Source organism: Corvus hawaiiensis, chromosome 4 (assembly GCF_020740725.1).
Source record: "Corvus hawaiiensis isolate bCorHaw1 chromosome 4, bCorHaw1.pri.cur, whole genome shotgun sequence".
NCBI lineage: Eukaryota > Metazoa > Chordata > Aves > Passeriformes > Corvidae > Corvus > Corvus hawaiiensis.
The window spans coordinates 53,274,668-53,301,563 of NC_063216.1; the positions used below are offsets into that span (position 1 = coordinate 53,274,668).

The window sequence follows — 26,896 nt, forward strand, 5'->3', positions numbered from 1 at the left end:
CAGACTGAACCTTCTTCACCCTCTGGTCCGGCGAGACAGGTGCCACTTCCTCGGTCTCGGAGTGCGTTTCTCCACACTCAGTGTTGGAAATGCACGTTTTGAATTGGCACTCGCAGGCAGGTGAGCAAATAGCTGGAAGGTTCTGGATCACAGTAACTCTAGGCCATGGCTGAGAGAGGCAAAACAAGAGGAGTTTGAATGAAACTCGGGGAGTGCTGCTCAGGGGCTCTGTGAACTGCAGGTGGGCTGGGCTGCTGCGGAGACGCATCCTTTGTTCCTGTAATTCTTCATCACAACCAGCACCTTCTGCCCCTAGTCAAGAAGCACTAGGGCAGCCTAAATATCGAAACTTGCCCGTCTTTCCTCACTCAATTATTCAAACAACTGATTCACAAGAATCTCAGTCATTCCCAAAATTATTGCACCTCTTGGTAAAACTGGCCCAAAGGCCTAAAAATTAACATGGGTTAAAAACAACAATAAACAAAACCAATGAACCTCCCAAACAAACAAACAAACAAAAGCCCAACAAAACAAAAAAATCCACAAGCTAACAGGTTTTCCTTTAACAAGCACTACGGTAGAAATCTCAGTTGCCTAGTGAGGGTCACATGCTTCAGATAGCTGTACCAGCATCATGGACAACACTTAAGTGGTACTGTATCAGTCCAATCGTGATCTTGTTATACTCCTCAAGATTCTTGGTGAATCTTTCACTTAAAAGATTAAAATAACCCAACTAAGTTTCTGTGCAAGTTTGTGAAATGAAACCTTTCTAAAAAAACACCTTGCTATTCAACAGGTTGAAAACAATTGAGGGAAATAGAAAAAGGAGGAAAAACGAGCGGAAAACCTGCTGCTGATTCATGGAGATATGATTAAAAAGCCTTAGAATGACCACACTTTTAAAGTCAGTCAGCAAGTCTTCCTGAAGCAGAAAAAGGCAGAAAGGATCTGCAGGAAGCAATACTGAGCACAGCTGTGAAATTATATTTACTCATCTTCACTGTCTCTTAAGAGACCAGAATACACCAGGTAGGCTGTGCAGTGCTAGGGACACACTTCAGTTCTGCTGAAATCCAGTCTTCCTACAACTTGTATCTGAGCAGGAGCCTTGAATTTTCAGTTATTTGGTTTTGCCACTGCCATCCTTTTCCCAACACCTCCAGTATTCAGAATCACAATGTAGAAAAATACAATAATGACGTCAAAGGGGCAACATACAATGGGTGCTGCAAAAATATTTCAGTGCGCTAGAGAAGAAATTAAGAACATGTAGAGAGAGATCAGAGGAAGTGCATTGGAAAGTGGTCACAGCTAAGCAGGCAGGCAAAGGAATATGATAACAGAATCAACTGCAGGAACTTCAAAACCCTTCTGAAAAGCAAAGACCTCAACTGAGATGTAGAAGCTGAAACTGAAGTACCAAATTGAACATTGTTATGGGTTATAAAATAAACCCAAGACAACTATCTCCTTGAAAATAAATAGCTTTGCATTGATTTCACTGGATTTCAGCATCAACAGATTGTACAGAAACAAAAAAACCCACAATAGCTCTATCCCAAAGAATTTTTAAAAATGTTTTCAGTTTTTCATTTTTTTTTAATAAATGTGCTTTGTTCACAAAAGTAGTGACATAAAAGACAACAGAAATGCCAATACACATTTTCTTCCTTTTCTTCTCCAGCACTTTAAGAATGAAAGATCTCTTGCACAGTCATAATTTTCAAATATTTCATAACCTAGAAATAATCTTCTTGCACCAAAGCCAAATATACAACAACTCCTGATATTCACCACTTTATTATTCAGGGAGGTGTAAGTATTTATGTAAATCACACTGTCCTCCTCCACCACAATCTACTGTCCCTTGTGAAACAATACAAACCAAACCAAACCAAACCAAACAACAAAAAATCCCACAAAACCAAATAACCAACAAACCCACTTTGGGTATTTAGAATGATCAGCAAGAAAACCAAGCTGTTATGAATCTCAGGTCCCTTAACCACAGTGTTATCATCGACCTCCCAAAAAGGAGGATAAAAAAGATATTTTGGGGGATAATCTTGATCTGAATTTCATTTTTTTGTATATGAATCACAAACCAATTTACAGTAATCAATGCCAATGCATATGTTTGATGGTGTACTACTTGTTTTTAAACCAAGTATCAGTTAAAATATTAGGTATACTTTGAAGAATGCACATATTAACTTCCCATAAACAGTTGAATTTACAGCAGCAATATTTTAACATGAGCACTGCTGGAATAAGTGGTTAATTGGGAAGAAAGGCTTTGAATGACAAACATTTTAATGAAAATACTGACTTAAAGCCAGTTTTGAAGCCACTGTGTATTTCATTAGAGAAGTATTCTCTGTAACAAAAATTAACAAGTGAACCATGACTCTTGTATGTCTAACCTTAATTCTTTTTTTCTTTTTATACATCAGAATAGAATTGTTTGGTTTGTATAACTCTATCATTCAGATTGAATAACAAATTTGAATTAGGTATTTTGGAATGCTTTAAATTCAAGAAGGGACACAAAAAGCTTATGTTAAAGAATACAGCACCACAGTCCAGATCACATTTGAGTGTAAGCTGGACCAATGCAATTGCTCTATGTAGAAAATACTATAAAAGAAAAACAGGTAGGTCAGACTGTGACACATTCAGTGCAAAACTTCAATGGAAGGAGTAAGTTTCATTTTTGTAGCAAACACTGTAAAATCCACACTACAACTTCAATTTATCTAGCAACTTTCATATTATAAATATGTGGCAGTTTAATATGGTGTAAGATATATTTCATCACAATCACCTGTGAAACTGTATTAGTATTTTTTCACCAACTTTCAGAAGTCAGAAATAAATCATGATGTGGCACCTAGTTAAAATCATTTACTACTAGGCACTTACATATAGATTTAAGAGCCTAATATTAAAATCTGAAAATTCTGGCCATTATTTTTAAATTGAGGGAAATATAAGCTAAACTAATAATGAATCCTCTTTTTTTAACCACTGAGCAGAATTGATTTTTCTGCAAAAACTCACAGATTCATTACACAAGTTAAAAACTTAATAGATGTAAAAATAAATGTTTCCTCTCCTTACAGTGCAGACCAGTTTTCAGTTAGCTATGGAGTTTTTATTTAACTGAAGACTTTTAGGTCCTAATACAGCAAACAAAAAGTGTATGTTAATTTCACTTGTGTGGTCTGAATTACATGGCTTTATGCAAATACGTGTATCCTTGAAAAACTTGTACAATTATGTTTCTTTTTACAAAATCAGTTTGTAGTCACTGGCCAGCTTAGAAGGTCTACAAATAAGGACAATTCAAGAAAAAGTTGTTTCTTTCTAAAATGCATAAATAATTTACTTTAAAACATGACAAAACCCACCCTGTCCCCCAAAAACACAGTTGGAAGGGAACACAGAACACCATAGTTGGGGAAATACTGATATATGTTAGTGCTTGTATACTCATAAAATTGCAAAACATATTCCAGCTTTGAAGTGAAACATAATTGTCTAGACGTACCATACTCCTCTGGGGAAAAAGCCTCTTCAGAAATTGCTGTTTATGCAATGAAATTACACAGTATGTATAACTATGGATGAACAGATTCCTGTGTTTTGGTGTTATGTCAAGAGGGCTGCAATAAACAGAAAATCAAATGTGCAAGCATTGTAGTTTCTCCAGCCCGGGCTTAACCAGAGTGAAACAAATTTTGGAAGAAAAAGTTTTGTTCCATAATTAAGAAGGGACATTTGTAACCAAGTGTCTTAACCTATCTGCACATTTAATTAAAGTGCAAATTATTTCTTCCTACATACACTTCTCAGAAGCCCACCAACTCCAGTGCCTTAAGCTCAACCACACTGAGTTAAAATACTGAAACAACATTTAACAAATTAAATAGAATTCACACTTCACAGCACTAAAGAATGGTACCTTTCTTGAAAAAAGAATAGTGATACAAATCTAAAGAAAGTAACAGCAATTTATGCTATGACATGAGTCATTTGCATAAAACTTGTATTTTTTCACTTTCATACAAGAATAAATTTTAAAATTCAAAAGTAGAAAAAAATAGCAAACTCTGTAAACCTTTGCATTTTCTTTATGCAAACCATTTTTCTGTGTTGAGCCCATGTTAGTATAGCAAAATTAGTTAAGCAAGAGATTTTACTGAAAGGGCATTTCAATGACTACATTAACTTAGAAGCAATATAGGATCTTCTAGCTCATAGAAAGGAATAGAACTAGACTGGCTTTCTCCAGAGTCTGAGTCATAGGGAGCATCAGGTAGCTCCATAAAACCGTAAGCTAGCTGTTCATCTTCTGTGTCTGACCGAACATAGCAGGCAGTGTTGGAATACTCCTCATCCTCTATAGTGTTGAAATCCTGTGGGATATACAACATGCCTGGGTAGTTCCTGCTAACTAAGTCACTTGTTGTTTGCAGGGAAGTTTTCCTAAATGCCATCAGGTGCATGTGAGAAAACTTGGAATACTTGAAGCGTTTAAAACCCAAGGACTCTATGGCAATTTTCCAGCTTTTCATCATCATAGCCCGGCGATTCTGATGAGATGAATCAGGAGTTATTACAAGCAATAAGCCATTTAATACGAGAAGTTCATGTGCCTTCTTGCAGCATATCCATCGTTGATAGGGTGATGGAAAGTAAGAAAGAAGAAGTGAGAAAACAACAACATGGAACAGTTCTCCAGGTAGAGAATCAATGGGATTTTTCAGTTGCTTAAGAAAGGCATCTATAGCATCTTGTGCCAGTTGAAGAGGTTGCTGAATTTGAAGATTTAGGAAGTCACATTTGTATACGCTCTGGTGGAGTGAAAGAAACAGAAAACCGAACATCAAGGTTAGTTTAGAAGAGCAAATAAAACCAAAATCCACAGAAAAATCAGTGATTCCCTTAAAGAAATGTCAAGCCTGCTGAACATTCCTCTTGCTATTAAATCAATCAATCTAAAAGAAAAATTTAACACACATGCAAGATTTTAGATGTGCAGTATTTTACTAGAGATTTGATAGCAGAGAACTGTTAATTAAAAAAATATCCTCAAAAGAAAAAAGTATTGAATCAACTATCTCACAAAATATTTAAGAATTCAGAACATTGCTTGTGTTTTTACAGGTGCTGAAAGCCTTTTATAGGTTTTTGTAAACCTGAAATAAGTAATTAGAAACTAAATTTGATACCTCAGAATTTCTACCAGTTCTTTAAAAACAATCCAAATCCTCAGTAGTTTGGTCACTTGGAAAAAAGTGTCACTTTTTTTACTGGTAAAGACACAAGGAATAACAAGGCAATACACATTTTAAAGCTACAACACACTGACTGCTTTGCAGCAGTGATGTAGATTCATGTTTCAACTTCGCTGTAAATGCAAAGTGTAGTGGTACACATTTGGGCAGTTATCAAAGCTAAGGAACTACACATCATCTGTTGATCATTTGTGCACTCCAGCTGTCAAAGACTGGAAATGACATCACAATACAACATACAGAGAATAAATTCTTAACATCCTTAATCACAAAGCATTCAAGAAGTAAACGCATGTACTTTAGTGAATTAAAGTTTTGGCACTTCATATCAAAACCTGGGACTGACTTTTCATATAAAAAGGTAGTAAGAGATAATGTTGTGATCTGATAGCCACAAAAATTCTTTATTAATGCCTAGAGAATGTGCAGTGAATGACAGACACTAAACAGGTACGCAAATATGAAAGCAGACACAAAACATTCTGTGGAACACATCTGAAAGGTGGAATTAAATCTGTTGCATTTTAATACCATAAAAATATCTATAGTGTGTTTTATGAAGCAATATTCAAAAAAGATTGCTAGAACACTATTGCAGGGGCATTTATAAAGGAAATAATATGCACAATTGTATTCAAGTAGAAGAGAATGTTATTTCTGCCCATATAAAATCACAGTCTCTTCTGAGAGTAAGCAGAAAATTACAAAAAATAATCAATGTTCAAAAAAATCTGATTTATTTTTCATTAGCTTTAATCTTGGCCTTCAATATGCAAAGATCTAGAAAAAGACTTGCATTATGTGGCTATAACCAAGAAATTTTAATTGCAACCATTATACCTGTAGGGCTATATTCTGTTTCCCTGTAATACTGAGAACAGGAAATTAACTATAGCGATTTCATTATATCCTCTAATAAGTTTCAAAAGAAATAAGCATTTTGAAAACTGATTGTTCAGAGCGACATGCTAACTTTACTTAGAACTTCAAAACTTCAAGACTTAAAAAGTTAGTGGTTACACATATACAGTTGAAAAAACCAATTTAGACTGCAAGTATTTCTGAGTAGTGGAGGAACACAAGTTAGTTATGCAGAAATAATGTTAAAGACAATTTCAGGACTAAGGTATATTTCAAGTGGAATCTGTAACCAGCTTTAGGACAAAGATGCTGCTAAACTGGACTTTACTACTAAACTTCAGGTATCCAAGTCTTGAACTGATGTTTAACTCCTCATAGACACTGAAACAACAGTAACATCTCACTGCGTCCACTGACACCTAAGAACACAATCCTACCTATGTAAATAATTTTCACAGATATTTCACAGAATATTCTGAGTTGGAAGGGACCCTCAAGTATCGGGACACATATTCTAATTTTTAACTCCAGTACCCTTCCAGCCACTTTTTTTTTTTGGTCTCAGACTATATGTACTCCAACACAACATCTGCTGCAAACTCCAGTCTCAGTTTCCATCCTCCTAGCTTCTAATAATGTATGTTTCCCTTCCCTCAGTATACTTTACATGCGGACACTGGAAATGAGTGAATGCTGCCTAACTAAAGAAAATAATTGATCTTTTCTCAGTAAGCAGTTTCCCTCTCTCTCAAAACCCAAAACCCTTCAATGGAAATATTTCCATATTCATGTATCTACAGTTTGCATTCTCTGTATATGAAACAGAAATTCTAAAAATTTTGAAGACATTTATCCTTTAGTTACATAACTAACATTTCAGTTCCTTTCCTAGTATTTCCACAATTACATCCTTCTTATTCCTCCAAATTAATTGAAGTATTACTCAACTAGTCTATATCCAAAACATTTCTATATGAAGGTGGATAATCTTTTTTTATTAAAGAAAGAATTATTTAATCCTCTAATCAACGTTATTCAAGAACGTGGCTTTGTAAGAAGCCTCTGCGCTTCAATTTGTTTCAAAAGGTTCTTTTGATAAAGATACTTCAAAAGATACTTTAGTATCTCACCCAAGAAACCTGCTAAATCAGCAAATTTTACCAGTTCTTTTACTTTCAGCTTTTACCACAAGTTATCATGATCAATTTTTCAGGTCAGGAGATGACATTAACTACCACAACAAACCTCTGGCTGTTATTCCAAAAACCTTAAATCAGCCCAGTCAACTGCTGGCCTAGAGATAAATTAATTCAAGAGGTTATGGTGCTGATGCAGCTCTAAGTAGAGTAATCTTCAGTACATCAGGGCTCATTAATTCTGTTTTGCAGGTAGGACTAAGCTTATTCTAGGAGATGCATTTGACTGCTCAAACTATACTCTCTGTCCCTCCAAGAATGCTTGCACAGCCAGGCTTCAAGATACTCTGAACAAGCCAAAGCATCCAAGAGAATCAAAGATGTTGGTGAGTCTGAGACAGGCCTCAGAGCAAGCATGTGTGTAACCACATGTAGATTAGAACTCTGGGAAGCTCCTACCATAAAGCTATGGTACTAACCACGTCAGACGACCAGAAATCAATTATCTCATTGTTCATTTGTACTTGGAGAGAATCTAAAGGACTAGCTAGTACACAGAAATTGCTTGTGCTCCTCCATTAAATCCATAGAAGTTATTTTTTCAGGACTTTTACCAATAGTGGTTTTGGTCACTGTAGATTTAAATTTATTTTCATGAGAACAAATGTAGCTTTCTTACGAAAACAGAACGACAGATTAGAAGATAGAAAAATGTTAACTAGGCATACTCAAAAATGAACGTTTAGGTTCAACTCATGTAATGTTAGGTACCTAGGCTGCCATTATAGTCACTGGAGAATTAGTCAATACAGAACACAATTCACCTCACCATCAAACAGCAGGTATTTAGGTTTAAGTGCTTTTAATAGATCTTCACTGACTGTAATTGGAACTTAGAACCTGAGATGTAGACACTGAGGATCATATCATAGCTAGAAATTCACTTGCCATGTATTTCCATTTTAAATGCCAGAGGCTGCCATTTCAGTGGCATGTGACTTTTTTACTTCCTGTGTCATGCCCAGCAGCCCTACACAGTCCTACAGCCTCCAAAGTGGTGGAAAGCAATCATGCTGCCTGTGTTTCAAATTAGGCAAGACGAAATCTACTCAAAGTTTGTGTTTCAGACAGAACTAACATTGAATTGCTTTTAAAAGCAATTTATCAGACCCAAATTTTTAAAGAATATCTTTCAGTATCTCTCAGCATATATGCAAAAATACAAATGAGGTGTTAATGGACAGAACATGGTAACAACAACAACAACAAATGACCAGGCATTTCAGGCATGTAAATCACACTGCAGCAAAAATAAGAGAACATTACTTTTCAGTTAATGGTATTATTTCACCTGTACACTTCTTTTCACCTCTCCACTTTTAAAGAGGGTTACCTTAGGCCACAGATTTTAACAGAGCCTGATTTTTAACTGTAAGTAGTCAAGGTGTGTATAGTCAAAGGCTTTTCTGTTTTCTGCCAGAAATGTATTTCCGTATATTTTTAATAATTTTTATTCCACCTTATCCTTTTGCCTGGTTGATAAATGCAATTAATGCTGACAGAAATTGGGTCAAGAGCAAAAGACAAAGAACATACGATAACAGCAGAATTAAGGCATTTGAGAACCCTACTGCCTAGAGAAAATGAAGCAATTTGCCCCAAACGAGCTGATAAATTTGTCCTCTGGATTGTGGAAGTTCAAAAATATTTCTAGCAATAAACAGAAATGCTCCCTTATAGTGCACTGCTGATTACTAAATCTCCCCAGAAAAACCCACCAAATACAGTCACTGATCATTTCCTTTGGTCAGTGAATGCAGCTTCTGAGAGGTTCTTGCCTAAGGATAAGCCTACTTAATTGTTATTTATACCTTTTAAGATGCAGGGACTCATCTGAAATACCACTGAAAGATGGCTACTAAAATTTTCCAATTTCAAGATTAGAAACGCCATTATAAAGGCATAGCTGTGGGAAAAAATCGTATTTTTAGAAGAAAACACAACTAGGACTTAAAGCCTGTTCACAGGAAAGAATGCAGTGTTTAGTTCCTACTAAAACAGATATTTAGAAAACCTATAAGTATTAAACATACTTTTTTTACAGTCAGTTTGAGGCATTCCAAAAATCTGAGGATCAAATTTATATTAAATACCGCAAACATTACATACCTCAACAGCTGGAACAATGTCTATGCCAACTGTAAGAAATTCTTCAAACTTCAGAAATGGATTAAAGCAGCTACCAACATCAAGTAATCTGATCTTTCCCAAGGAGTGAAGAAACCTAAGGAGCAGCAAGAATTAAGTTTTATTAAGTGTAACTTTTAAAGCTACATTCTGAGTTACAATTTCAGATAACTAATGCAAAAGATTCTCACAGAACACCACAGTAGTGACCAATAGAAGTGAATGCCTTACTTCAGTTGCTGAGATACCCAAAGAACCAAGTTCTGTCAGTAAAAGCAGATGGTCCTCAAGCAGAAGAGTTCTGTTCAGAGCACCAGTAATACTACTAACTTGTGCACTTGTAGTAAGTAAATAAAATGGGAAATTGTGTGTCCACTAGACAGGCTTTCTCATATTGTTTTGTGTTTCTCACTTAACTTTTTTTGTGGTATTTACTAATTTTGAAGTCACACTAGACACCAGAGTTAAAATTTTGTGAGTTGAAAAGGGAAACTGAGAACAACTACATAAAGTGCCTCATTTACAGGTCTGCAATCTAAAAAAATTCCATGATGATTTGTAACATCTTAGAATGTCCAAAATCCATTAACAGAGGCAAACAAAGTCACAGCTTTCGCAGGGACTTCACAGAGAAGAGAATAACTTTTCCAGAAAGCAAATGTTTTTTGCTTCAAGTTTCTGTAGCCAAAACCAATTGGCATCTCCAAAATACCACTTTCTGGGAAAGGCTCAGCCCTGGAGAGAACTGCAAAAAAACTTTCAGAAACAGATGTGCAGGGCCAATAGAGTAAAACCAAAAACAACGTGCCTGTACTCATAGCAACAACAAAGCAGTAAGGAATACTGCAGGGAAAAAAAGCCTCTAAGCAGCAATAAGAACTGTTGGGCTCTCTGGGCTCCTTCTGGACTCCCAGTAACCTACCAGAGAAAGGATGTTGGAAAAACAAAAGAAAATGTCTCATTGCATTCGGCAAAATAATAAGGCCAAGTTTAAGCATTTTGCTTCTACATGGAATAGAAGATATCCAGGGCATTCTTCTCTCAAAATACTATCATGACCAAGGCAAACAGTGCAAAAATTACCTCTAAGTTAAAGCTGCAAATGCTACGAAGCTGCCCTGTAAGTCAATCAGTACTGGAGTGAGATTTCAGAATGAAGATGAAAGCAACAATTTTTCCAGACTTGGAACAGGAGTTTGGATACTGTGTAGGCAGATCCTAGTAGCCATAAATCACAAAGGGCTCAAGTCAAGCAGCGTCTTTTCCCACATAAGAGCAATATGAGGTTTCTCATACCATTGTATCCCCTTGTCTAGCAAATGGAGACACTAATGGCAGATTCTTCCTCATTCAAACACAAAAATGCATGCCTATATGTATTGCTTGCATTCTATATGAGTCAAATATGGTAACAACAAATCAATGGACACATGGGACACAGGAAGCATTACAAGAGGAGAGAGGACTCTACAGTGCAGAGAAAACTTCCCATAAAAAAGAGAGCCTCTAGAAATCTAGAGATGTTCCCTTTAAAGTGTTCAATGTAATACTTGTACAGATTAAAATTAAGCAGCAAATCCCAGAAGCCTCTAATTTCCAGGACAGCCACTTCACCTATGGTACAGTGAGAAAAAATCACTACAACGTATTCTGTCTTCCTATTTACAAAACGTGCCTTCTTTGCTGCAGTGTTATTTTTGACTGCTTAAAGGGGCACTACTTCACACTACTACAGCTTTGGAGCTGTAGTAGCTTGTGGAAAGCTACAACTCTGTATTCTGAGCTAATCAGAACCCAGAAATTCTCATCTACACTAATAGACAACAAAACTAAGACATCTGATCCAGGGCAAATTCACTCTGATAGGTGTGTCACATCCAAGGAGTCTCGTTGACTATGTTCAATGCAAATATACTTTGAAACCATAAAAGTAGCAGATTCAGATGCTCACTTGTGTCTCGACTTCCTGTTGCTTGTCAGGTTTTGCTGCCTCTTGGAATACAGACGCAATGATTCAGTAGCAATTCTCAGGCTGTCAGTTATCAGCAGGAATAGGATACTAGTTAGGTGCTTGAAAAAATTTTGAAGCTCTTCAGAAGCACTTAGATACTGTTACCAACATACACAGAGAGCAGGGACCACTGATTTCTGTGCTCTGAAGATCACTAGTTCAGATACCTACTTTTCAGCACTGTAACTCTTAGGTCAGATTCCTCAGTGAGACTGTAACTGTAATCTGCACGACAATCATGGAGCCAGTGACTCTGTTAGAAATGTACTCTCGTTGAATTCCTTGTTAATCACCTTCAGCTCCATGTCTCCTAATGATTTTCAGTCAAGGCAACATTAACAGTATGGGAACTACTTTGCCACTGTAAGTAATCTCCAAGCACATCTTGCATCCACAGTTCTTAAATGCATTCGTGTGCAGGTAGAAAAAACAAAATGTGAGTAGGTAAATTGTAAGAAACTATAAAAGAAGTGGACATAGTCTGGAAAATGAGTGCATTTTAAATACATCCCACAATTGTTTTATTTAAGAAGTTGTCACTGCCCACAGCAGGGTGGCTGGAACTAGATGATCCTGAAGGTCCCATCCAATCCAAACAGTTCTATGACTCTAACTTGATTAAATGGACTCCAGCTCTTGACTATTAGCCCCCTTAAAAATGCATCAATGCATTCAACTAGGTGCTGTACAGCTAAGTGACATTTTCTCTTGGAAGTAGATAAAAATAGAACAGTTGCTTGGCCATAAGAAAAGTCACTTATCTCTGAAATGAATCACTTCAAGCGCTGATTGCCTTTTTTACAGTTTTAAATTACTGTATTATTTATCAAGCATGGGAGGGGAAACAATTCATGAGCCTTATGCTGCTGCCAGAAGAGAAGAACAAATACATAAACCTGGTTCTGAGGGGTAACACTGCTAGGCCTCAAACCTTTCATAACATCCACACATAAATACACCCAACAGGAAGATGTAGCTGTCTGAGATACATATGAAAGAAGGAATGATAGGTTGTACCTTCAGAAGTCAAATCACTATCTGAAAGAATCCATACCAAAATGGTTGTGATTTTTACCACTAAGGATAAAAAGCAAGACTGTTTAATTTGACACAAAAAGAAGAGAAACAATACTCAAACAGAGAAAGCAAAGGTGGGGGACTGATTTATTGAAGGGAGGAGCTGTTAAACAGCATATAACAGCCACTTTTATCTCAAATAACTGAGTCACTTTGATGTCCAGCTTCACAGCAGGTGCAGTTGTAATGTTTCTAATTACATGTAGAGAACTCATTCTGGGATGGAATGAAGTAACATGGACAAGTGGAAAGGCTTACTTTTCATATAGATGAAAGCAAAGAAAAGGACTGCTCACATTAATTGTTTTTGAGAGACTCAACTTTATTCTGGCAAAGAGGTGAGCAACATGACCTACTCGAACTGGGTTCATCAAAGTTGCTGACATTCAGACCTGCAGTAAACTTTGCACTTCTGGTTCCTATATTTCTCACCATACCCTTTAAGAGCTGATGGAATGCCTACTTCTCTTCACATCTCCCAGCATCTTTTTTACTACCTGTAGAACTTTTTATTACCAAGCTAGCTTTGCTCCTTACCAAGCAAAGTACAGTCTCTCTACAATGGCTTGTAAGGTAAGTTCAGAAAGAGCTCCTACCATTTTTAATAATACTTGAGAGAGGATTATGTATGGGATGAACAGAATTACTGTCTTTACACCTACCAGGATAAAACAAAAAGTCACAGGCTTAGTCTTACTGATAGACAAACCCACAACTCTTATTTGTAGTGTTACATGACCAGAATGGAGTGACTGTCTTTAAACACTGTGTGGAGATTCCCTCATACCCCTTGTACCAAATTTGAGACTTCACTACTAGATCAGTGTAGACATGATAAAAAAGCATTTCAGGAGAGATCTCTGCTTTGTGTAATACACAATCCATTTTCTTTCTGATAAACTCTGTAATTTCTTCTAAAAGGCAGCAAGAAAGAAACAGAATTTTGATTTCTCTGGGCAACTTAGACCAGTTATGCCTTGTTGTTGAAGGTCTGTACAGCTACTAATCACCTTACGATCATTAGTAGCTTACTCAGGTAAATATTATAAAACTTGCCTTCACCAGGTATGTTTTTAGAGGTGTGTATAAAGTTTTGAGAATGAAAATAAAAATCATCAGCACTCACTGTATTAACAAATACTTTTAAAATAATTTATAAATATTCTCTATTAGCTCCTTTCTGTACACATTAGTCAGACCAAAAGAGAAGGCTACAAACAACTGGTAGCAAGCAGGCAGGTGAAGTTAGCTCTGCAACAGCCAGTATTAACTGCAGAAAGTAGGAAGACAGAGAGAGCTAATGCTTTATCCTGACAATGCCTCCCACTGGTAGCCAGTTTTAAAGCTTGTATGATTATCAAACCTATTGATTTAAACAAACATGAGAGACACAAAAGATAGTGGCTCCTAAGCACAGACACACCTACTAATAGGATTAGTAACATGTCATTCTCTCCCTAACCGATACTACATCTAGCTTCAAGTAAGTGCTGATCACATCAGACATGCTACAATGATGAGGAAAAAAAATCTCTTTACACAACAGAAAAAACACTATTGCAGGAAGTTCTAAGAACTAGTCCATAAAGAATATGAAACAAATCACAAGTGTATTTTTAACAGATTCTATGCTTACGCATTCATTATTTCACTGCACTTGCAAAATATGAATTTTTTTCCATCACACATGGAATAGCCACAAGCATGACCCATGTTATTTAGGAAAAAAAAAATGGAGGGTGGGACTTCAGAAATAATAAAGTTAGCCCTGGATGCCAAAAATAAAATTCTTACATGAGTGAAGGTCACAAAGAAAATTAAAACTGTCGTTTGGAAAATACCTCAAGGATACTACAAGTTCTGCAAAGCCAGTCATCAGAAAGCTAGCGCATTAAAAGTTAAGGGTTGTAATTCCAAATTGCTTTTGAAGTGTGTAATTGGAATCAAGAGTTTCTCTGCAATTATTTATGAAGAGAAAGTTTTAAGTACTCTGATATTTACATTTGGCACTTAGTACTTACATAAGCAATTGACTTTTCAACAGTGCTGAACAGCCATTAGATTCTAACTTAATTAACATCTCCCTTATTTCACCTCAAGGTTTAATATAAATTGCTTTGCACACCAATGACATATTAAAGTGAAATTGCTCTAGCACTTAAATGAAGATGACTAAGTTGTCATTCTCAAGCAATTTTTTTTTTTGGCATTCAACAAAATATACTACAACATAAACAGCTCTTGGAATGTATATATTCACATGAAAATGCCCCTTCTTAACTATCAAAAATACATCAGACTGGTCTAACATGATATGGGGAAAAATATGTTGGGGTAAGTTTTAACACTCAAAAAAGGGAGAAAAAAAAAGTCTGAAAACCAAGTCAAACTTACTCTTCTGTCATAGTTTCATGATTTGTCAAGCCAAAGTTAGGCAAAGGATCTTCAATCTTGGGAGTCTGAGGAACATTTAAAGCTGGAGTGGTCTTAGAAGTAAGAAGTGCTCTTTTTTCATCTTTCTCAAGTGCTTTTCTTTTTCCACCATTCTGAAAATATTCTCGGCATACACTGAAAAGACAAAAAGAAACATTCCCCAGGAAAACTGAATGCTCTTGTTAGTTATTACTATAGCTAAGACACATACCAGAGGTTTAAGAGATACAAGTGCAGTCAGCTTTTAAACAAATCTGGATTTTATTTCAGCTTTGGTAAATCAGCTTTAAAAAAGATGTGATACACCCAGCAACACACTTAAAGTTGAGTGGTGGGTTGTTGGGGTTTTTCCCCCCCCCAAATTATGCCGTAAGTCACAGCTGAGTAACCAGATTCAAAATACTTTTATCTGGATAGACTTTTAAAGTAAGACAGCAGAAGTCTAGTCAGAATATTGCTAGAAGGTAAACTTCAGCTCAGTTCTCCACTATAGCGCAAAGAGTTATCAAGTAGCTCCCTGTAAATACAAGGTTTTGAAATGTGTGTCTTGCTGGCACATAAACTGAGGGAAAAGAAACATAATCCAGATTTATGCGCAAACTTACATCCACCAGTTTTTAATTTTAATTGAGTTTGCCTGGGTCTATTTTGTTTTAAGTAACATATAGTAGATGTATTATTGTGAAAGACTTATTTTAGGTTTCAGTTTTTCCCCGTATTTACTTATTTTCCTTAGAGAAACCAGAATGAAATAATCTAATCATACTTGAACAAAAATCTTAGCCAGTTTAAAGAAATTAATGTCACCAAAAAAGTTATATAGCTTTTGTGTACTTCAACCAGTAGTCAGCATGAGTGTATGAGAAGCACTACGTTCGAGAATAACTGAATTTCACCCACAAAATATAACTAGAACTGGAAAAAAATTGTTGCTGTGAAATTAAAAAGCCGGACACGCCCTACACAATTCAGTTTTTTTAATTAAATGTGCCAGCCAAGTATTTGCATGGAAATTTTAACAGAAATACTACTTGTTAGAATAATGTTTTCCTAACAACCCATTTTTATGATGCTTTCTTGAAATTCACTCCATTTTCCTCTAATAAAACTGCAGAGGTTTGTCAGAAACATTCCAGAAAACATAAATACAAGTGTAGTTAAATAATACCTTATACAAAGCAGAATCAAGATAATGACACTTCCCATCAGATTTAAGAATGGACATGCTAGTATAGTGTTGCATTTAAATCATAAATAGTGACAAGGACATCTGGAATACACAGGGCTTATCTAAGGTTTGGTGATATTTTAGGCATCAAATATACTCAATCTCTTCATCATATAAGATGTGAAGGACAATGAGAAAAATTCAACGGAGTGGCATTGAGTTTCTTAGATGGAAACATACACAAACAGATAGAAGTACCGATAGAAGTCCCTTTACCCCAAGATAGGTAGGAAAGAAGCACATTGAATCAGAAATGTGTAATCACAGAATGGGTCGTGTTAGAAAGGACCCCAGTGGGTCATCTGGTCCAACCTCCCTGCTCAAACAGGGTCATCCCAGAGCACATGGCACAGGATTGCATCCAGAGGGTTCTGGACTATTTTCAGTGAGGAAGACTCCACCTCTCTGTGCAATCTGTTCCAGTGCTCAATCACCTGCACAGTAAAGAAGTTCTTCATTTTCAGGTGGAACTTCCTGTGCATCAGTTTCTGCCTGTTGCCTTTTGTCCGACCAGCTGGCATGACCAATCAGTGCCTGGCTCCATCCTCTTGACACCCTCCCTTCAGACACTGACAGACATTGATGAGGTACCCTCTCAGTTGTCTCTTCTTGAGATTGAACAGGCCCAGCTCCCTCAGCCTTTCCTCAAAAGAGAGATGCTCCAGTCCAGGCTGCAATACTACCAGACATACAGGTTGCAAAATCATAGCAACTCCATCTATTAGAGATTGTATGTATGGAAAGACAACAATTCTAAAATTAACTAAGTATAAGGAGCCAGTCACTTAAATTAGCAGGAAAGAGATTTAAAAAAGATCAATAAACAAAAGAGAACCTGAGAAAAAACCACTTGAATTACTGCTGGTATGCTAAATAAAGTGGTTTTACACATTGTATTATTTATTTATAAACGTGATAAATTAAGAACTATTTAGTTCTGTGTATCAATTAGTCAAAGAAATGAAACTTGGAAAGAAAAATCTTTTTTGTCAGTTTATCAGCTACCACACCACTTTGTTAGCACCCTGCAGTCTCTTTATTTTTATTCTGTCTTTTATTCTCATTACATCTCTTAAAACATCCAGAATCAATGGCAGTTTAAGTAGTGTTGCACTGACACGTAAGACACGAGAGAATTCACATCGTTGGAAGAATGTGGTCTTTTTTTTCTCAACTATTCATGTTATCAACCTTGTCACTCCCTAGAAGCTGGTATGTTACCCACCTTAACACTTAACAAGCACAGGAGAACCACCTACTTGTAACGTGCGAATTCCTCTTGTCACTGAGAAGCCATTTCTTCCTCATTCTTGGTAGTGATGGAAATGCATATTTTTTCCAACCTTCTACCCCTATCATGTCAACTGAGTTCTCGTAATTCTATATTCTTCATAACAGACCTTCATCATATGCACATAAGACACTATCAAAGTCAACCACAAGGAGAAGCATCTCCCATTTCTGCATCTCCCCTGGCAGACAACTGGCCAGTGCCACAGGAAGGCCCAAGAATGGATACAATTCTTCACATTCAGATCCCAGGCTCTACATATTGGTGCAGTACCACAAGGTACCAAAAGCCCCCAGCCAAATCCATCCAACCCAAAGAAAAAAATCTCAGATCATACTGCACTTCATAGCCACTGAGGGTCATCTCCCCTTTACGCTTTTCTGACATCACAGTCGTTCTGGCCTAATTACTACATGTTGCCCTTTTGGCTCCTTAGCTGTCAGAGGAGTTGTCTATGTAGTCCCCCTGTAGAAGTGACCCTCACACCTCCTGTGGGGTAACAGCGAGCATGGAGGGACTCACTGCATTAGCAGTTAGCAGAGATAATGCACTCTGTAATTTACCCCATGGCAACTTGCTGATGTAGTCAGGATGTTTAATTTCACAGCCATTAAAAGCCACCATTGATCACTCTGGTTTTGAGTATGCAGTTTTATAAGACTCTACATTTAACAATTGTCTCAAGTAAGGAACAGAGCATCTCAACTATCTACAAAGCAAAAATTAAGGAATCTATTTTATAATTCTAAAAACTGACATAGCTCCATTCTTAACTGACAATTAAACATTCAGTCTCTGATGACACAATATTAGCTCAACAATTAACATGCTTGCAAAGAATTGTGCAATGTAAATGCTATCTGAGCTGACACTTGCTACAGTTCACACGAACTGTGAAATAAATATTCAGGTCTAAATTGTTTCAGTTTCTTAGATGAGAGACAGGTTAGGTTTCTGGGTGAAGTGTGTAGTTCATGTCTTTGCTTTAAAAAGGAAACCAAAAAATCAAATCTTTGTTTTTCCTCAGTGAAACTTATTTCCATACTTCAAATCTCAAACGGTAAGCAACCTGTTCAGTTGACTCCCCTGTTCTGTCTGCCATTTGGGTTGGACACATAAAGGAAGTCTCAGAAAAAGCTAATATGAATACATATGATTTTGTTAATACTCTCCAGCAATAAAAGAGAAGCTTTGTTTTCAAAAAGAGTGACTAAATCCACGAGTTTCAATAGAATATAAAATGAAAAAAAATAAGGGAGGCAGTGTCAAGAAACACTATATGAAATGTAAAAGCCATAACAGAATCGTTAAGGAATCCTTCTCCTCAAGTAATAATGAACAACTAAATTAAAGCTGGTGTGGTCAACTTTTATCACGGCAAAAAGCAGTCTCTGATAGCTGTAATCAATGAGGATTTCAAGCACCCAGTTTTACTGCCTGACTCTTTCCTTCTGCTTTATAATGAGGAAAAGGTGAGCTTGAGTCATGTTCCTTAGAATATTTACTAACCAAAACCTAATACTGAAGATGGCTTTCAGTGAGGGTACAGAGAATAACAAACTTCCCTTCAGAGCTGAACAATGCCTGGACTTCTCATCATGGTTTCTGTCTGCAAAACTATCTCCCCTCCTATCTCACACTGAGGAACAAGTTTATAAATGTTCAATCTCAGAGCTGCTAGCCTGAAAAAAAATAAAATTGCAAATGCTTCTACAGGTTTAACCCATCCACCTCCCAACGTCCAAAGTGAAGGGAGGGAAAAGTCTCAATTGCCCTTGTACACATTAATCACACCTTGAAGAGCAGTCAAGTTTCCTTTGGATTAAAAATATTTCATTATTGTCATGGGCACCCAGCTTCAGATTAAGGAAACAGTGTTCAGCATTGGTGAGAACACCAGGTTTCTCAATGTAAAGTATCATAATTTTTTATCAGCATAATCATATTTTTTTAAACTTCAAGTTGAGAAACTTGTATATAATACATTTTTCCACTTTGTTTTTGATATTTGGTCTCAGTTCTAGGGGTTTGAGACATTTTTCTTCTGAGAAACACAACTAGATCTGTAATCATATGTTTCTCTTGTGCTGTGTCCACCCCAAGCCAGTTTCTGGAGGTGATATCTTTTATTGCCAGAGGATTCAAAGAACTTGAAAATAGTCAGCAGTTATCATATGATCATTGGTCTAATTAGCTCTAGTGTTCTACAAACAAATATGCTCTTGTCAAAACAAAGCAGTCATAGAATCATAGACATATCCTGAGTTGGAAGGGATCCATCAGGGTCACTGAAATCCAACTCCTAGCCCTGCAGAGAACAGCCCCAAGAATCACACCATGTGCACAAAAGTATGGTTCAAACACTTCTTGAACCCTGTCAGGCTTGGTGTTGTGACCACTTCCCTGGGGAGCTGGTTCCAGTGCTCAAATACCCTGTGGGTGAAGAACCTTTTTCTAATATCCAACCTAAACCTCCCCTGACACAACTTCAGGCCATTCCCTTGGGTCACCACATTCACTGGTCACCACAGAGCAGAGATCAGTGTCTTCCCTTCCTCTTCCCCTCATGAGGAAGTTGTTGACTGCAATGAGGTTTCCCCTCAGTCTCCTGTTCTCCAGGCTGAACAGACCAAGTGCCCTCAGCCACTCCCCATACAGCTCCCCTTCAAGTCCCTTCACCTTCCTTGTGACCCTCCTTTGGATGCTCTCTCATAGCTTTATATCTTTCTTATATTGTGGTGCCCAAAACTGCCCCCAGGACTCGAGGTGAGGCTGCCCCAGTGCAGAGCAGGGAGGGACAATCCCCTCCCTTGCTTGGCTGGCAATGCTGTGCCTGATGCACCCCAGGACCCGAATGGCCCTCCTGGCTGCCAGGGCACTGCTGACTCAGGTTCAACTTGCCACTGGCCAGGACCCCCAGGTCCCTTTCTGCAGCGCTGCTTTCCAGTATCACATTCCCCAGTCTGTCCGTGCCTCCAGGGTTGCCCCATCCCAGGTGCAGAATCTGGCACTTGTCTTTATTAAAATTCATACAGTTGGTGATTGCCCAGCCCTCTAATTTGTTGAGGTCTCTCTGGAGAGCCTGTCTGCCTTCAGGGGAGTTAACAGCTCCTCACAATTTAGTATCATTGGCAAACAGTGTGTTTTAACAGCAAAAATTAAGACTGTCATATAAATGTGGACATTGAACATTGTCTTTTCCCATTTTAAATGGTTACACTCCTGCTGTTTCTGCCACCTCCCTCAATTCCATCCTCCTTGCAGTGAATTGCTCAACTAATTGCATTCATCAAAAAAACCTGCAAAATGGTGTTGAAGGGACTTGCAAACACTCATTCATTCAATCTTCCAATTCAACAGGATCAGCTTTCCAGTTCTAGCAGAAATCTGCTATTCTCAAAGATCCTCTAATACATTACTTAGCCTTCTCTTCTTTTGACTAGACAGCTCCAGTTTCTAGAAAAGAACACCAAGGCTTTTGTGGAAAAAAACAAAAGATTTTTGATAATTTCTTTATCTTTCTTGGAGTTGAGCTGCTGTTTGTTATTTTTTAACTGCAGTGGCCAAGGTGATATTTTGGCTAAGAGCAATGCTAAATAAAGTCAGAGTAGTACATCACATATCTTCTGGACAATCTCATTAACACAATCAAGTATGATATTTGCCTCTACTGCAAAAGCATCCCATGACCACTTCATATTCAGTTTATGGCCTGCTTCAGAATCCAAATGTTTTTTTGAAAAACTGACACAATCGATTATTCCCGGGCCTTTATTTGTACAGCTGGTATTTAATATAGTTGATAATGTTTAGTGTGGTGGTCTGTCTACCCACTGCTTTTCTGATCCCATGTTCCCCCTCCCACTCTCCCCTGCCCTTAGCCCTGGCCCTCCCTATTGGTTCCTGTACCCCAACCCTGCCCATGTACCGCCCCTGAGAAAAGATCTCTGCGCCCAGATCAGGAGGGCTCTGCCTCTGAGGGTCGCCGGGACAAGATGTGATTAAAGTCATCTCAAACCCTCATGGGAAACCCTTCTCTGCCTCCTTTGCCATCACTGGTTGTAGCACTGCTAGCTGCTGGAGCAAGACTGCGGGGCTGTCCGAAATGAACTACGGGATTGCAACCGTGGTCACACTGCCCTAAGCATCCCTGCTGAGCTCTCGGGAAAGCTGCAGCCTGCTAAGCTAAATCTAGCGACTACAACAGTTTAGTATAGTTTATAACTGTATTAACTTTAATTCTGCTCTCAGAGTGACAATTTCTCTCTCTTTGGTCTCATTTCCAAATTTAATAAATACACTTTACTCTAGCAGACTGCTAATAAAGGTATTGGTTAGTTATGGATACAGGGACAAACTGTGACAGAATCCTACCCAGTAAATCACATTTTTAAGATAAGCTTCTTACATTTATTCTCTGCAAATTTTTCCAAACAGTTCTGTACTCACCTTTCATTAATTTAATCAGAACTGTATTTCTTTGCTCATTAAACAGTCAGATGACTTTTTTTAAAAAATGCAGGTCTAGATAGTGTTTTTTCACGATAATTAGAAGAGCAGATTTAATTTTTGCTCTTTAAAAAAACCAGTCAAGTCAACACAAGTCAACACTGAGGCAGAAGCAACAGAAAGAAGCAAACCTGCTGGTCTGGCTTATTCTGTTCCAACTAGAACCAGAACAGGCTGGCATTCATTGTCCATACAAAGGTTCACCAGTCTATCTATGCCAGCAAAAATTAAAGAGTTACAAAAATTATTCAGGGTAAACACCATCTTACCCTGTTTTTTTAAGTTTTGTGTTGTAATATAAATGAAAGAGAAACAGAAGTGTTAATTTCCAAATACCACTTGCTACTTGCATAAAATTTTCTATATATAAAGGAAGGAAGGAAGGAAGGAAGGAACAGTTGAGTGTTGCCCAGGCTTTTTACACCACCACTCAGGGGATCATTAACCTGGATTTGAAAGCAGATAACGTTTTAATCCCTCTTCACCCATCCCACTCCCCAGTTAACGGTTGTATAATGTTGCCCTGAACAATAAACAAAATTGGCCCTATACAACTCAGCATATGGCGACTAGCACAGTCTATCATGTACTGCTTTCCATCTTTCATGGTTTCTATAGTCTGGATACATGCTCTTTAAATCAATGCTAATGAAGAAGTAAACCAGTAAGTTTTATGTCATCTGGTTTAAGAATTAACATCAGAATTTTTCCAGTGTCTTCAACTAAATAGCTAGAAAGACTGTTGAAAGAAAAGCAGAATTGTTATTCTTGATCCTGAGAAGTACACATAGCTTCTCTAGTGGTCATTCTATACTATCTGATTTATTTTATCAGATCCTAAGAGAATACAAAGAAAACAAAGGAAAGAACAAAAACCCACAAAGTCTTTTGTACTTTTTTTCCCCTTTTAACTAATGGAAAAAACACTTCTCAGTTTCAGATCTCTGAAAAGATCTCCTTCAAATTAAAACAAAACTCAGTCTCTCCTTTCTTCAGGAGGGATATACTGGTGGTTCCAAACTATTTTCAGCATTCCACTCACAAAATTCATCTGATGTGAAACAGCTACCTTCCTGTTGTCATGGTAACGTAGTAATAAACACTGAGCAAAAGCTTTCACTTAAGTTTCATGCAAGTTCTCTTGCATGCAGTTCTGCACCCAGGCACAAGGAGGAGTAACAACAATGGAATCTGCCACCTGTCTGGCACACCTCTGGGCTCTGTGAAAAGGAACAAAAAGTAGCAGAACACAGAGTCAATCTGGTATGCTCTGGTATTTAGCAATCCAGGCCTCGGTATAATCTGAGACATACGAAGTGAAAAGTACCCTCTCTTTTTCTACTAATATAAAAACTCATGATCCCTTGACTTTGCAAACTGAAAAGCTATGTGCTTTATCTGAAGCTTTATACCAAGACAGAGCATTTTAATTTTAGTGTCTCTTAGTGGGTTGATTCTCTTCCTAATATGAGCTCAGGCTGCAAAGCTCAAACTGGACATTTATTTCAATGTTTACTTTGTAAATGATCTATAACAGAAACCAAGTGGGAGTCCAACACCTTCAATATACAAGTTATCAACCGTCCTCCCTGTCCACAAGAAACATTATCCTGTCCTACAGGGTAACAGACAAACTTTCCACAAACTAAGGGATTACTCTCAGCTGAAACTGAAGTAAGAATACACAGCTCTATTGAAAACGTTTCACATAGTAGCTGACAATCAAAATGTAAGAAAATATCAAGCAATGTTCTATGGAATCTGCTCTGGGTCCAGTACAACTATTTTTTTCACAGATAGCCTGAACTGAAGAACAGTCAGTTTCAGCTCCTTGTAAGTGATCTGAGAATGATGCCAGGGTAGGGTGGGAGGAAGACACTGCAAGAAATTGCATTATTAGAATTCAGTATGATTCAATGGAGCGTAATGTAGAGAAGAGAAATACAAATACCAGCATTTCTGCAGAAGTAATGAATAGCACAAATACAAGTAAATAACTATCAACTCAGGAAGCTTGTAACACAGAAATAGGCACCTGGGGATCACAAGTTAGCGGAAGTCAGTGCCATGCCAATTATCAAAAAACAAAACAAAGCATACAAACAAACAAAACCAACAAAAAACTACAAACAACAAAACCCAAAACCAACAAAATACCAATCCCCCAGCAAACAAGGTCAACAGCATAAATGAGAGTCTATTGCAACCTCAATAAAATCTCTTTATTTTATTTATCCCTGACAAAGCCATTGAAATGCTCTGTCCATTTTTGGGCTTAGTTCTCTATAACTGAGTCACTGCTCATGTAATTGCGACAAAGACACACAAAGCATGTCCAGAAAGGCGTCTATAAAGAAACACTTACATATGATGGATTTTTTCTGAGCTAAAGGATAAAACATTGGTAAGTAAAGGAATGGCTTTCAAATATTTAAGAGTTTATGCTAGGGAAAAAACCCCAGCTTGTTATTACTTGCTCCATTTCCAGAAGCCACAGAATAGCTCAAGCTGCCACCAAGATCAACTGCTTCACAGTCAATTTCCTCTTCTCTTTTTGGTTTTATGGGCTCAAGAGAATTTAAATTTAACAATACCACATCTACTGTTCTTTGCTGTCTTTTGTCAGCACTTCGAAACACTCACCTGCAGGACCTACAAACTGGCACACAAGATCACTTTTTGGTTTTCTGAAGTCATGGCAAGACCATTGATACACCCTCTTCCCATTTAAATCTCAACAGCATTTTGTTTTATTCTGCTGTACAAATTCTATAGTATGTCTTGGATGCCAACTATGTCCAGGAATTGAATGACCAACATTTCTCCTCTTTTTAGTATTTATTTTCCTCAAGGATTCAAATAGTTTAGCTCCTCATTTCATGACTTTACAGTTCAGATAGCCCAAGAAAAACTAGATGTTTATGACTAATAGGAATTTTAGAGTTTTCAATACATTTAAAACAAGTTTCACAGTGGTTAAAGCCTGTCACAGGAGATTAAGAATTAAATACCAGAGATTTGCATTTAGAGATCAAACACTATTATATGTACAAATCAAACTAAACCCCTGAAAATTAAACTTGAGTTACACTCACTGCATTTACCCAGCTTAGGTTCAAAACCATGGAAAATTACTTCATAGGTTTATTTGCAAACAGCTTCAGTATTTGAGGAAAAAAAAATTGTTTGTTGAAAATACTTCAAAAAATGATCACCTAATAAAAAAACACTTCATAAGCTATTTCCTTAGTAAGCTGGAACACTAAGAAGGTACTTCTTTAAGAAAGCAATAAATTATTAACATGCTATAGGACAAATGTTAAATGTGGCAAAAAGTAAAAAACACTTAAGCTTTGTATTATAAATAATTGCAAGTAGAAGCATGCAATTGCGTGTTTCAAATACATTATTTACCTGCAACACCATTCAATTCGGCCTTCCCCTTCACAAGTTTTTGCCCAGTGATTATCTGCAAGGTTTTTCATTGCCACAGCATATTCACACAGAGTTTCCTCATCCTCACAGTGCTCACGCCAGATCTTATCAAAGTCTCCCACTAAACAAAACAAAACATAACAAAACAAAAAAATTGCACATCAGATACAAAGTCTCTCATTATCTCCATGGCAAAATCCCCATCCAGTTAAAAAGTTACATAATGCACCAAGAGATTACTTTACATGCACATAACAAAAACAAGTTCCCCTTTCTCTAGCCATAAACACAGAAATCCAAGTTTTGAAGCAGGAAGGGGCTATCAGGTACTTGAGAAACGAGAAATATCAGTATACAGATTTTGTTCAGTTTGTTCTGTGAAATTAAAATCCCTGGGAAGATTTGCTTTCAGGTTTCTGTGCATGAACATTAACATGACAAACATTTCAGAAATGAAAGATTTAAAGGTTTCTGCTAGTGTTCACATCCATGGCAAATCCTGTGGATGACATTGCATGAAAAAGCCATGAAAGTTTAACCCAGAATATAGGTTTCCTTGGGTACATGGGAAAAGAAAAAGGAATTCAAACCCTCACTGACTGCTGTCTAATCTAGCCAATCTCAGTAAATTAGCTTCTAGGGGATAGTACTGAAGAATCAACCAACTATGATAAGGAAATCTCAGACAAACACCTCTGCTGATCTCTAGGGACAGATTTATTTCCCTGCTCCTCACCTTGCTGAAAAGAAGTCTTGCAGGTTTAAGTTCTGGCACTTCAAAGTAAGTAAACATAATTATTTTCCTTATTTGCTCCTAAGTATCCACTTCTCCTAGCCTGCTTTACATAATGTACTGCTAAACAAAAACAAGATAAATGCTAGTCATGGCTAGCCCCAATTCCTATACAGCATGCAAACCCTTGGTGTACCTTACTGAAAGAATATTTCTGCCTAAGAAAGATGCTTTCCTGATACGATGTTCATTAATTTCTTTTGTGTTTCTTAATCACAAATGCGTGCACACATTTAGAATATATGTCAATCTGCAGAATAAAAAATAGGTACCAATTTTGAACTTACAAGCTAATACAGCTAAAAAAAGTTTTCAAGAACACAGCTATATTTTAAGCTTCAACTCGGACAAACAACACACTTATCACAACATGGTTCCATCTTGTAGCATCTTTGTATTAGAAGGAAATACTTTAAAAGTATATCAGCCATAAGCTAACAATTAATGTCTGTTAAAAGCCTGAAAGTAGCTTACAGTATGACCTGTCCTCAGACTAGAAAGAGATTTCTGTTTCTAACACACTTACAGCAATTTCTTTGATGTACTTTGTCTTAATTAGCAGTAAATCAAGGATTTTTTTCCAGTGACAACCTTTTTATTTTTTCCCTCCTGTGCAAAGCAGCAACAAT

The 26,896-nt window shown here is 37.2% G+C and overlaps 1 protein-coding gene across 1 annotated transcript in view; it reads right to left on the reverse strand.

Moving 5' to 3' along the window:
* Positions 1-1,584: 1,584 nt before the first annotated feature.
* The window catches only part of BMT2 (base methyltransferase of 25S rRNA 2 homolog), a 36,217-nt gene continuing 10,905 nt past the window's right edge, over positions 1,585-26,896 (reverse strand). Inside the window, exons 2-5 of the mRNA XM_048301276.1 lie at positions 25,454-25,595; positions 14,973-15,146; positions 9,473-9,587; positions 1,585-4,862 (exon numbers count right to left, since the gene is read on the reverse strand). Coding sequence (XP_048157233.1) covers positions 4,233-4,862; positions 9,473-9,587; positions 14,973-15,146; positions 25,454-25,595 — 1,061 coding nt within the window. The 3' untranslated portion in view covers positions 1,585-4,232. The remainder of the gene's footprint in view (positions 4,863-9,472; positions 9,588-14,972; positions 15,147-25,453; positions 25,596-26,896) is intronic.